The sequence below is a fragment of the Sinohyriopsis cumingii genome, chromosome 6 (genome assembly GCF_028554795.1).
Source record: "Sinohyriopsis cumingii isolate HCF-2022 chromosome 6, ASM2855479v2, whole genome shotgun sequence".
In the NCBI taxonomy this organism is placed as follows: Eukaryota; Metazoa; Mollusca; class Bivalvia; order Unionida; family Unionidae; genus Sinohyriopsis; species Sinohyriopsis cumingii.
This window is the reverse complement of record NC_142966.1, coordinates 45,654,269-45,667,877: the sequence shown is the minus strand read 5'-3', so window position 1 is coordinate 45,667,877 and position 13,609 is coordinate 45,654,269. Positions and strand designations below refer to the sequence as shown.

At 37.6% G+C, this 13,609-nt stretch overlaps 1 protein-coding gene across 3 annotated transcripts in view; it reads right to left on the bottom strand.

Moving 5' to 3' along the window:
• LOC149796847 (receptor-type tyrosine-protein phosphatase gamma-like) overlaps positions 1-13,609 on the bottom strand; it is a 117,902-nt gene that overhangs the window by 30,067 nt on the left and 74,226 nt on the right. For all 3 annotated transcript variants that reach the window (XM_089961482.1, XM_089961483.1, XM_089961484.1), the window contains exons 18-20: positions 12,465-12,600; positions 11,699-11,848; positions 7,455-7,547 (exon numbers count right to left, since the gene is read on the bottom strand). In XM_089961482.1, the coding sequence (XP_089817608.1) occupies positions 7,455-7,547; positions 11,699-11,848; positions 12,465-12,600 (379 nt within the window). The remainder of the gene's footprint in view (positions 1-7,454; positions 7,548-11,698; positions 11,849-12,464; positions 12,601-13,609) is intronic.

Genomic DNA, 13,609 nt, shown 5'->3' with positions numbered 1-13,609 from the left:
ACCCAACGGCTATGTTCCATTAAGGTGCAACTTCAATGCCCGAACTGTGTCCTGTAGGTGGCCTTCAACTGACGAGTCCAGACGAGACGGAGGATTAATTATGAAAGTCCGATTACCTGTGGAAGCAAGGCAGGTGTCGACAATAAAAGATGATGTCGTAAAAAATATGACCCGTCTTGCCCGAACTGTATGTAATTCGGATCTGCTGATAAGGCGCGCATTTCGCTAATTCTATATCCCGTCGCCATCGCCACGAAGAAGCAGGTCTTGTAGGAAAGGTGCCCTATTGATACTTGTGGAATGTGCTCAAAGTTGTCTTGTTCAACAAGGTTAACACTCAAGATATCTTCCACTCGGAAATAGGGTTAATGTTTTGACCCTGTATACTCAAAGTTGGCGAGTAGGTTTCTATAAGTGATCGTGGTGAGTTAACTTTTTTATCGCACTCGTGCGAAATTTCTTCGAAGAGCCAGATGAAGTTAACTATTTGCTGTATAGATACCTGAGGAGGTAGGATGATTTTGTTTGTACATCACTGGCTGAAAACATAATATGCGTCTTCATATGCTTTTAGAGTGAATGAGCGTCCCTGTGCGAGATTAATGAGGTTGTCGATCTACGATCTCTTCCTTCCGACTGGTACAATGAGGATAAGGCTACAATCTGGTTGTCTTGCTTTATCACTTTGGGAATCAAATGTATTCGACGATAGCCGTATGCATTCACAAGTCCTGGGCTATGGATAACTTGTACTTGGATCTTTTGTTGACAACACCACTTTAGAAAACACCACACCAGGATGAAAAGGTCATGGAAATTGGTTCTTTCTTGTCGTTTGAGATAGGTCTCCAGTGTATGACTTGTTTCCTCCTAGGTGTTTTAGACAAATCATCACTGTAGAATAGTCGGACAGAATAAGAACTTTCTTATTTCCTATGCAAATATTCCTGCTATCAGTCACAGGCTTTCACAATAACCGTCATATCCAGAATTGATTGATATGAATTTTGTCGTCCCTAGGGAAAGCATATTTCGCTGGCTTCCCGAAGGGATGGTAATATGTGACCTCGGCATCCTTCTGTGCTTGCATCGGTACAGATTATAATTCCAGGCGGTTATACTTCTAGATGTATAACCACCGTAAGCCAAGTTAGGTTGCGCATGGTGTCTCAAAAGTGTTGCAGATGATGAGAGGATGGTCCAGTGGGAAAACTTAAAGCCTCCATTTGGACAGAATAATCATTTGTAATTGACGCACAGGAAGGCGACCTAGGACCATTAGGTCAGTTGCCACGTTAAGTAAACTTAGAAGGCGATGGGATTCCCGTACTGATAGAATTCTTCGAAAGTAAAGATGCTACCATGCTTCGGATTTTAGTGTCCGATCTTGAAGGAGACGAAATATGTTGCCTTTTTATTGAACTACATACCTAGGTTTAGATAATTTTAAGGTAGTAATAGGTCGGACTTTTCCTTGTTGACGAAAAGTCCATATTGGTAACAACGGTTATGATATCATGACTGATATCACTGACTGATGTTCCTGCAGAATGTCGCCCAGGTAACCTGATATTGCCACCATCAAAATGATCCGGCGCATTCGCCATTACTCGATTCATCAGACGATTGGAGAGTCAGGAGGTGATGTTGAGCCCCATCGAGAGTGCCCTGAATTGGGATAGTACGCTGTAGGCAAATCTCAGGAATGTCTTGGAAGATTTGTGAATAGAGACATGAAGGTATGTACAGTTTACGTCCACTCTGACGGCGAAGTTTCCCTCACAGACTGGATTCAAAATATGCTGTAGTGCTTCCATTGCGAACCAAGTAGCGTGGATGAATTGATTTAGGGTGCTTAAGTCGATGACTGGACGCAGAATGCCTTTCGCCTCTGGAACCAAGAAAACTCTGAAACAATCCTTAAGAACCTTTCGTTGTTATATCTGGTATGGTATGCGAGAACGGTGGCTTTCGATGGTGGAGTTTCGATAGGACGGTTTCCAGAGGTTTGTGTACTATAATTGGTCAACAGGTCGTTTTATTGATTTCCCGTACTATCTCTGTATCGAAGGTGAGATTGTTAGAGGAAGGAAAATTGGTCTTCTCCGTGGATTGTTTGCAGACTTCTCGAATCTGTCAGTTAAACAGAAGACTAGAGGATAACTTTTGTGCTCCTGGTTTGGCGTTATGGAGGTCCTTCGAGAAAATGCAGGAAGATATCACCGAGTTCAGTTCCAACAATTATAAATTTCTAGCATCGGTTGCGGCACTGGCCAAAGTGTGTTGAGCGAATGTATTAAGTATTAAAGCCATTCTTGACACCGATTCCTATTCCTGTCCTGGGGTATTCGGAGTGGGAGGAGATAAGTCATGTTGCGCCGGCTGGAAGATACCCACGAACACGAAAACCCAAGATCGATGCCTCTTTAACGATATTGCAAAGTAACTACTGAGTTGCATGAAAGTCCATCAAGTCCACATATATATATGGAGTGTAACTTTATCATCCTCAAATAAACAATATCACTGCCAAATGCTGACCACCGATGAGCTGATGATGAAGGCATGTCACAATTTATGTAACTCTCCAAGGTTGTGGAAGTAATTGAAGTCGGATTCGTCAGTTCAGTGTTATGATCAACAGAAGATGGAGCTCTGGTACAGGTTGTTGATGGATTGGGAGGAGGACAAACTTCATGGAGTCAAAGCTGGAAAACGTCTTCAATCGAGGTTTGTAAGTCTGAATCTTCCCGTGCTATCGGACAGTGTAGAATGGATGACTGCAATTGGGAACAAACAACTTCATCTTGGTTGGATGAGGTGAGGGTACCGTCACCTGCAATACTTGCGACAAAGCTAGCGAGGAGCGACGAAGAATGTCGCTCTTTTAACTGATATAACGCTCTGAATTAGAAATGAGAGCTAGACTGGTCCCTGTACATGTCTGCAAAAGTCGGGTTCAGCGTCCAGGGAGCCAGGATATTAGTGATTGAGCCAGCAATATTGATGTTTTGGCTCTTTGGGCTCCCTGGTATATGGCGTAGACAGATTTAAACGGAAACAGGCCATGTAACATGTCCGTATATCCGGTGAGTGAGATCAAGCTGTTTGTTAGCTCTGTCCCTTGTTGTTCCGCAATAGGAATCAAGTCGAACCCTGAGGGGCAAGTTAGAAAGAGCTGCCAAAAATGCCGAGGCTTGTCGTGATCACCTGAGTACAGGAGGTGTTTCAAAGCATGTCAATGGTCAGCGCTTCGTGACCGAACGGTAAGTTGATTTATCTCCATAAATTCTCACGCAGAGGAAAGGTCAGCATTGAGATTGGTTTCGTCTTCATCTTATTTGGTATGTATTTGCGTGCTACACATAGTTCTACTCTGTAAGACAAATAGAGCAGAACCTACAAAACTGTAGCCTTGCACATTTATTGTTATTAACAATTTGATCCAGAAATTTATAACAGCCAGTCTAATAAAGCAATGATGCGTACAGGTAAAATATAATGACAATACCAACTGTAAGAAGAAGCATAAGCCTGTGGGCCTGTCCATATGGTGTTTGAATACAGTGAGAGTGCAAAGCTATCCTAAATGATCGATAGCTGGAACAAAGTGATAGCAGACGATCTCTGTTACAATGCTACCTGTGGAGAAGCTGATCGATGGAATGACCATATAGAATCACTGAAGCATGGCATTACGAGGATATCGATGGTGTTGTAATATATATATATATATATATATATATATATATATATATATATATATATATATATATATATATATATATATATATATATATATATATATGTGTGTGTGTGTGTGTGTGTGTGTGTGTGATTTGTATTTGTAACGTAGCTTTAACACTTTTTCAGTAATATCGCTACGATGTCTGCAGTGTGACAGTTTATAGTGTTATCTAGCACTGGAACATTATGTCGCAGACAAGTAAGATGATGTCCCGCCCAGTCACATTATCCTGGCACTAGGCCGACCAGTCCTAACATTAACCTCTTAATGCTGAGCGTCAATAGAGGCAGCTGTTAGTACCATTTTTGAAAGTCTTTGGTATAACTCGGTGGGAAATCGAACTGAATTTGAAGTCGCTTAGGTTCCAGTGGAAGTATCTAAGTGTGTGACGTCGACAAAGTGTTTGCTAATTGTGAAGGCAGCACTTTGACGGGATATGAAGAGAGAAAAATTGGAACTATAGATGCAGTACACTTTCCTTAGAAGTGAAAAGCTCCTGCAACGTATAACTGTGTATCCTCCACGTAGATTCTGATTTTTGAGGTCTATCGTGACGAGAATGTGCTTCTTGTCACCAGCGAATGTAGTAACTGAAGGGTTCGTAGATTTTGCAGCCAGTTCTTATACCTAAAGGAAGATCACTCTGCCAGACGCCACATAGGTTGGCAGACAACTTTTAGTACCCTTTATCTAAAAGTAGTATCTGGGAGGGTTGAATTTGCGAGGAGTAGTACTTCTCCTAAACGAATAAGATTGGGTAACGTATTTAACGAAGAAACCTTAGTGTGTGAATGCAAACTCAGTGTGTGTGTATGTATGTGTATTTGTGTGTGTGTGTGAGTGTGTGTGTCTGTGTGTGTGTGTCTGTGTGATTTGGATTTGTAACGTAGCTTTAATAATTTTCAGTCATATTGCTACGATGTCTGCAGTGTGACAGTTTTCAGTGATGTCTAGCATTGGGACATCAAGACGCAGACATGTAGCATTATGTCCCACCCAGTCACATTATCCTGACACAAGGCCAGCCAGTCCTAACACTAAGCTGAGCGCCGTTGTTGTTAGCCTTTGGTATATCTCGGCAGGGAATCGAACCCACGACGCTCTAACCACTAGGCCTCCGGAGCGGTCTGCAAACTCAGTGTGAATGACATAAAATCATGCTTAATATATATCAGCTCACACAACAAATTGCCTAACGTGACTCCTAACATATGAAATATCACAACCTCATAGAATGATCATCCTGTGACACCTCTGTGTGACGGACCTAAACTCATCTTTGATATATGAACACTCACAGTTTGAACGACCTAAACTCATGCTTAACATAAGAACACTTACAGTTTAAATGACCTAAGATAGTCCTTAATATATGTACACTCACAATTTAAATGATCTAAACTCATCCTTAATAAATGAACATTCTCAGTGTAAATGAGGTAACTTCATACTTAAGATAAAAAATATCAGTTTAAACAAGAATCATAATTGATATATGAATTCTCTCAGTAAGAACGGCCTGTAATAATGCTTAACATAAGTAAAGGCAAAGTATCAGTGACCTATAATCTTGCCTAATATATGAAATATAAGGGCGAATGCCTTAACATCATGAATGACGTCACAAAAGGTAAAGGACAGAATTATCCTTAACATATGAGAACTCAGTGCAAATGACTTAAAACTACTGATCCTTGATTTTAAAATACCGTAATAAACAATGCATTAGGCATTTCCTTTAATCTATATACTATACAAAGCATCCATTATGGCAATACAGATGTGTGTTGAAACCTCGTAGAAATAGATCTATTCGACATTCAACTGGCTCTGCTGAACGTGATGTGTGTTAATTCTTATGTTACGTGTTTTGGCTCGAATAAACATCCACACAATAAATTGAAAACAACAAGTTTTGACAAATTTAACAAATAATTTATATCCTGGAAAATTAATGTAAATATGAAGAAAAGTTGGTTACTTTACTAAAACTATTTACAAGCCTAGGGTCACGTATTGAATACGGCCACAATCTCAACCTTAATAAATAATGCATTAGGCATTTCCTTTAATCTATATACTTTACAAAGTGTCCATTATGGCAATAAAGATCAGTTCTCTTCATTCTGTACACTAAACCGCTCTCAAGTGTCATAGATCATCATCCAGTGTCTCACCAATTGTACGCTGATGACACCCAAATATACAAATCTAGCCACCCAACTGAAGTTGATGCTACAATCCAAGGTGTAGAGAGGTGCATCTCTGATGTGAAATCATGGATGACATGGAACAAGCTCAGATGAATGATGATAAAACTGAGGCCATTCTGATGACAACACAAAGGCTTTCTCATTCACATCCTTTACCTCAAACAATAAATATCAGCAACACCAACATTAAATTCACACAATCAGTACGAAACCTAGGTGTTACTCTGGGCAGTACTCTCACATTGCACCAACATGTCATGAACATATGCAAGGCTGCATATCTTGAGCTGAGACGCATCAGCTCAATTCGCAAATATCTTTCAGCTGATGCCACTAAAACACTTATGTGTTCATTAGTACTTTCAAGGCTGGACTATTGTAACTCAGTTATGTCTGGTTCACCTCAATATCTACTTCAAAAACTTCAAAAAGTTCAAAACACGACTGCTCGGATCATACTTAGATTACCACGATCAGAGCACACCTCGCCGCTGCTCTGTGCTAGTTACATCCAGAATCAAACACAAAATTTGTTCTCTGTGCTACGTTTCACTGTCGGACTCTAGTCCAACATACCTATCCGATCTCACCCATGTGTAGACACCAGCAAGATAGATTTAATACATATCTATGAAGAGTTTTCCTTATCAATACAAAACATTTGTCCTAAATAACTGGAAAACCAAGACCATTAACGATAGCTGACACACTTATTATCACTATCGCCAAACAGGTTCAAATATATCTTTTACAAATATTCTTGTATCCGCAATAAAAAAACAATTTGCTTTCCTCGAGTTTCAAATGATAAACACGCAGAATTGAAATATAGAAACTTTAATACATTCATTAAAAAGGAATTATTCATGCCCTGTCTTAAATAGCTTTCCAACAGTGGCAAAATGCCGCATACTAACATTTATCTTTACATGTGGCGTGATCTTTGTTATTATGTTGTAAAATAAACAAACATCGCCACGGATAAAATGTGTCAAACATTAATTTCAAGATAACGTATACATATTTAGATTTTAAAAAATCCAGATTAAAGGCGGATACATCTGATATAGAAAAATTGGACAAAACTAAAAAATATAGTTTAAAAACAGTCGAGCAATTATCCCTCTCCCCCGATATAACGGTGAAAGTTTGGTACAACAACTAAGAACAAAACAAAGCAAAAACAAACAAATGAACAAACAAACAAACCAACAAACAATCAAAGGGTATTTCCCATTTTATACACGATGAACCAGTAGCAGTATTTACTAATATAATGTTTCTTACCGGTTCATGTGGAATGTATATATATATATATATATATATATATATATATATATATATATATATATATATATATATATATATATATATATATATATATATATTTATATATATATATGTATGTATATGCGGGAAAATGGAAACAACACGGAGTAGTAGTAGAACATCTGGAATAAGATATATGCGTTGCTTAGAATAATATACATTACCGGCAGCCTTATGTTCTCAGATTCAAAACTAGCCATGTTGGCGTAGACCTGTGAATCAACTTCATTGTCGCCACGATCTGCATTCAACATCATCTAAAACACAGAAAGGGACATATCTTACAAGAGCTAATTACATTACAATAAATTTGAAATTTCCTGAAAACCTAACTGATTTGCCCATAAAATCCTCTTACATCCGTCATGACTTAAATTACTTGCCGAATACTGGCTCAAAATATTATCTACGACTTCTAAACAGGGAAGAAATATTGTTTGTGGGCGCAGCACTTTGAAATTCAGAAATTCTGTTATTTTATTTTTTTATAATGTATTTGATTAGATGATTATGTTTCATTTTGATATCAATTTTAAAAGAGCATCTAAGGCTTGTTGTACAAATGGTCATATCAGCTGATTGTATGGCCAATTGTATTAATAAAATGTACAAACAAGAGACGGTCTACTACATGTGCACTTTGCGGGGAATTTCTACAAATCTATAAAATAACATCCTAGAGCACTTTTATTCCTTATATTTTCAGGGCTTGAGTACGCAAACGTGATCATGTCTAGTTCTGTGTATGGGTAGAACTCTTTATGGCTCATCTTTACAAGCACGAACGAGTAGTCGATGCAAGCACATGGGACTGTGGTTGTAAGAAATACATTAATTGACAGTCATATTGAACATAAGCCCCTTGATCAATTGCATTTAAATTAAAGCACTTTCTTTTTTGAGGTTGTATTACATATCTTCTTTCGTATAGCAGAACAATAGGAGATGATGGAATCCGAATTTCATCGCTTTTCGTGGATGCACTACATTTTGAATACTGGTTTACACATCTCTCTCTCTCTCTATGTATATATATATATATATATATATATATATATATATATATATATATATATATATATATATATATATATATATATAATCATTTAAAATGAGGTGTGTGAAACAGGTCATGTGGCAGTCATGAGATGTGCAGAGACTTTGCGAGAACAGAGAGTTCAGTTATTCAGTTAGATACGCACAGTACTGGTCCTGAACGTAGCATTGTCCCAAACATTAGGAACGTCCATCTCACAATAGAACAGTGGATTCTCGCTTGGAGCAGGTTCACTAGTGCTCTATGTGAACAATAAACCCTGGTTAGTACCTCTCTTCCCCACCACATGGAAACTGTCCTTAAACTCGAGAGATAGACGCTGATTGGCGGTACTTTGATGAAAACTTCATTCAATTGGTCGCAAAGTCGAAAGCTAAATGGGATACCACGCATCTAGAACTATATATGAAGGCTGCGCTAGGGTCAGGTCATATCAACTACACACAAAACAATTTCTCACAAATTACAAGCATAAAGTATCCGAAAGGAGTTTGTTTTAGTTACCACAAAAGCGATCGCTGTACATCTGGATTTTCATGCAATTTTCAGCACAAGTCCTTCGATTGTTTAGGGGGGACACTCATTCATTCATTGTCTCAAACCAATTTATATGCCCTTTAATGTACTTCCGCAATACAACCAGCAACCGCTCGAACTTAGCAACCAGACGATCCGGACAACCTCGAAAAACTAACCCGAACAACAAGAAATCTGTCAGTAGATGCTTCTTATCCTTTGCCTATCCCGGTCAGAATTGACCACTTGCAATATTTTCTCCACGATTTCGATCCTGCCACAAAGGAATACCTGCTTTTACATTTCAAAAGGTTTCGATGTGGGGTTAAAAGGGACATTGCAAATGCACGTATGTAATAATATGAAATCAGCTGAAGATAATGCCCAAATTACTGAAGAAAAGATACAGAAAGAATTAGCAGTGGGTCGCTTTGCAGGGCCGTTTCATACAAAACCATTTCCCAATTTATAAATTTCGCCCCTAGGTCTAGTGGAAAAGAAAATTCCTGGGTATTTCAGACTAATTCATTTCCTTTTCTTCCCACCGGGCGATTCGGGTAACGATGGAATTATAACTCAACAGTCAGCAATTCAATACGAAGGCATTGATAGTGCCATCACATGTATAAAACAGCTTCTTATTTCCGGATTCTTCTTATTTGTCCCTTGCAATATCATTGTTTTGGCTTGTTGTGGCGGAACATGTACTATTTTGACAAATGCTTACCAATGGGTTGTAGTTCTAGTTTCCAGATACTTGTGATCTTTAACAATTCTCTTCAGTGGAGAGCAAGCTGAAGACAAAGTTATCTTTAACACACACGACACATATTTTGGACGCATTTGTATACTAGTCTCAACTCGTACCCAATGCCAGCATAAGCCCGATAGCTTCCTGACTATATGTGCTGGCATCGGCCTTCCTATGGCTGCGGATTAAACACTTGCCCCGTCAATGACCATGACGTTCCTCGAATAAGAATTGGATTTCTTGAGAATGGAAGTTCGCCTTCTCACAGACAAATAAGAAAAATGTAATAAACTCATATATTTATATGTGGTTTCAAGTAAAATTGGACCTTTGACCGAGTTCTCTCTCCCAGTTTCAATAACCAATTTGGCCCTTTTCATAGCGCACTTAATCAACCAGAAATATACAGTGTCGCCGTTATCCACTTTTGTTTCTGCAGTTGGATATGTGCACAAAGTTAAAGGCTTCTTCATCTTTCCTTTTTCAAAACTCATTCAAACCATTCACAAAAGTAAATCTCATAATGTTAGTTTGCCAACTGACAAAGTTCCGCTGGATAAGCTTACAGTTTCTATGTTGCATACCATGTATTCGGCCATGTTAACATTGGCTTTGCATGACTTTCTCAGAATAGGATAGATTACAATGCAAACAGCTGTACATCAAAACGATAATTTGATACAATGTTCTCAAGTCACTAGTTCCCTCAAGCGTCTGTCAATCACACACATATATATATATATATATATATATATATATATATATATATATATATATATATATATATATATATGTATATATATCTATGTATGTATGTATATATATATATATATTACATGTTGCTGCTCAACAATATCGTGCCACATGTCCGATAACTCATTTGCAAGCAAACCTAACCCTCAGAGGCAATAATCCAGGACCGCTTTTTATGAACTAAAATGGGCACCTAGAGTATTATTTAGTACAGAACAAAGAAGAGCGCTTTACTTTTTAACTTTGACTCTAATAAAATTTAAGTCCCATAATTTCAAAATTGGGACCGCCACTGAGACGGCCGGACAAGGTTTTAGTGACACCCAAGTAAGGGAATTAGGCCGCTGGAGATCATATGCATTTAAGAAATACATAAGGTTAGGCAAAATGGTCTCAGCTTTTTTTACACTTGAATCACTTTTTATAAGATCGCCATTATGCCGTGTGTGCTACTTTTTCTTTCAGGTCTCGTGGGTTGCAAAAACTTAGACCTCTGGGCATCGACCTTGCTTTGTTTGGATATTCACTCGACCGAAGCAATCTGTGTCTACCTGTCGTTTCGACCGCCAATAGCGTATGAGGGTACCCTAACAGCTCCGGAAGACCAACAGCGCATTCAGGAAGTACGCGCATCCGTTTTAAAGTTTCTTCCCAATCCCCCATACATGCTAAAATATCCTATGAGGGTGATCTACTGCTGCGGCATTACATAATTTATCAGTTTAATTTTGATCGAAATTGATATTTCCTTTTCTTTGATGCTTTGTTCTTTGTCCCTCACACCTTTTTGTGCCTGCCAGAAATGCAGTAAGTTCTATTTGCTGTATTTATGTTTATGGCGGTTGCAGCCTCAAAAAATGTTTGTATTATAGGCTATGTCTCATTGTTCAATTTCATAGCACGTTTAATCTATAGGCTTGGTCCAAATAATTTTGTTATGCTGTAAACACATAGCAAATTTTTATTTCACTAATATCATTTATGTTCAATATAAAGTCACGAAGGTGTCCAGCATCACACGTTGTGTTTGTCTTTGTTTTCATTATGTAACCATATGCTTTGACACTGTGATATTTTCATGACTGACCGAGGGAATTCTGTCTTTTCACTCTCTATCTTTCTTTCGACTCTATCGATGTCGCAAAGAGTAGGCTGGTGTATGCACATTTAATTTTACAATTTCATCAAAAAAGTTAATAATCCAGAACCCTGTTTTTTCTTTCACTTTGTTCTGACAATAGCCTCCACGCCTCTGCTACATGTGTAAGAACACACCATATATATATATATATATATATATATATATATACACAGATGTCAGTAATACTTACCTTGTATTGCCTTTCAAGTAATGTAATTCCTGAATGTCCATCTTTTTCCGTTAAATGTCGAAATACCTCAGAAAACTGCTTCTCAAATACCGGCATGGTGCCAAATCCAAGCGACTCAGCGACAACTTCATGCAGGAACATATATTGATTCTGAAGGCAAGAAAATTATAGTGAAGCTTCAACAGCACATGGGTTCGCGTAAACACATGCATGTCGATATACATGTACATAACTGGAATTCTGTTCCGTTTCTTTGTTTAGCTATTTTTGGGTTAGATTATGTTTATTTTCTGTCTTAGTTTCATATCCTAACCGCAGTATTATTTTCACCGAATTATTTGCTAGAATGGTTTAAGTGTAGACGAAATATAATCTCACACTTCACATTCTTATGAACAAAGATATGTTTTTATTTTATATAAAAGATACATGGATTTCAATTGTATTTTATCATTTTCTTTTAAGCAGTTACGTCTTTTTTTAGCGGCAGTTGTGTTGTTATTGTTTATTTCGCTTAATCTGCCACAACCTGTCTATTATTGCTAAATTATTGCTACAAACGCCTTAAAAATGTTTTAATACCACATTTTCAGTTATGCTACCATGTAATGTAAGCACTTGTTTATCTTTGAAAAGAGAAATGCTATTGTATGAACACGAATCTTTTAGTAGAATTGAGGAAACTATATATAGCACTAGGGTTGTCTGGAAGATAGTTGGAAGTACTTAACTGTCATGTGCAAATAACATAAATGAATGGTCTTACTTCAGTCTGGACCATGTTGACTCTCTGTTCTCGCAAATTATCTACACATCTCATGACGGCCACGTGACCTGTTTCACACACCTCATCGTAAATGATGTCTAAGGCGATGAATGTTCCTGTTCTTCCAACTCCAGCACTGAAGATGGATTATGAGAGATAATTTGTTTGCCGTAATGGAACTCTATGTTACTGCAAATAATTTGTTACGCGTAATGGCTCTATATGGTACTGCAAATAATTTAGTAGCCCTAATGGATTTATATGTCACTGCAAGTAATTTAATATCCGTAATGGATCTCTATGTTATTGCAAACAATTTAGAAGCCGTAATGGATCTCTATGTCACTGCAAACATTTTGGTAGCCCTAATAGATCTCTATGTTACTGCAAATAATTTACTAGCCGTATTGGATCTCTATGTTATTATGTTATTGCAAATAATTTAGCACCCGTAATGGATCTCTATGTTAATGCACATAATTTCGTTGCCGTAATGGATTTATATGTTACTGCAAATAATTTGGTAGCCCTAATAGATCTCTATGTTACTGCAAATAATTTAGTAGCCGTAATGGATCTCTATGTTATTGCAAATAATTTAGTAGCCGTAATGGATTTATATGTTACTGCAAGTAATTTAGTAGCCGTAATGGATCTCCATGTTATTGCAAGTAATTTGGTAGCCCTAATGGATTTCTATGTAATTGCAAATAATTTAGTAGCCGTAGTGGATTTCTATCTAATTGCAAATAATATAGTAGCCGTAATGCATTTCTATGTAATTGCAAATAATTTAGCAGCCGTAATGGGTCTCTATGTTATTGCAAGTACTTAGGTATCCGTAATGGATCTCTGTGTTACTGCAAATATTTGTTTAACGAAAACACACTGTCTGTCATTTACGACTAATCTTACCAGAATGTCGATTGATAAAAGGTGTAAATATAAAACATATCTCTTTCAATCTATTTAATCTTATCTCATCTAATCATATCATACTGATAACTGTCCACCTTGAAATCATCTATACGCACAGCCTTTTAAATGGCCATGCCACCATAACAATACTGTAAGACCATAATCCCTCAGTTTATTCGTGAGACCCTCAAATACAGGTATATTAGTACAATGCATACAGCTGATTA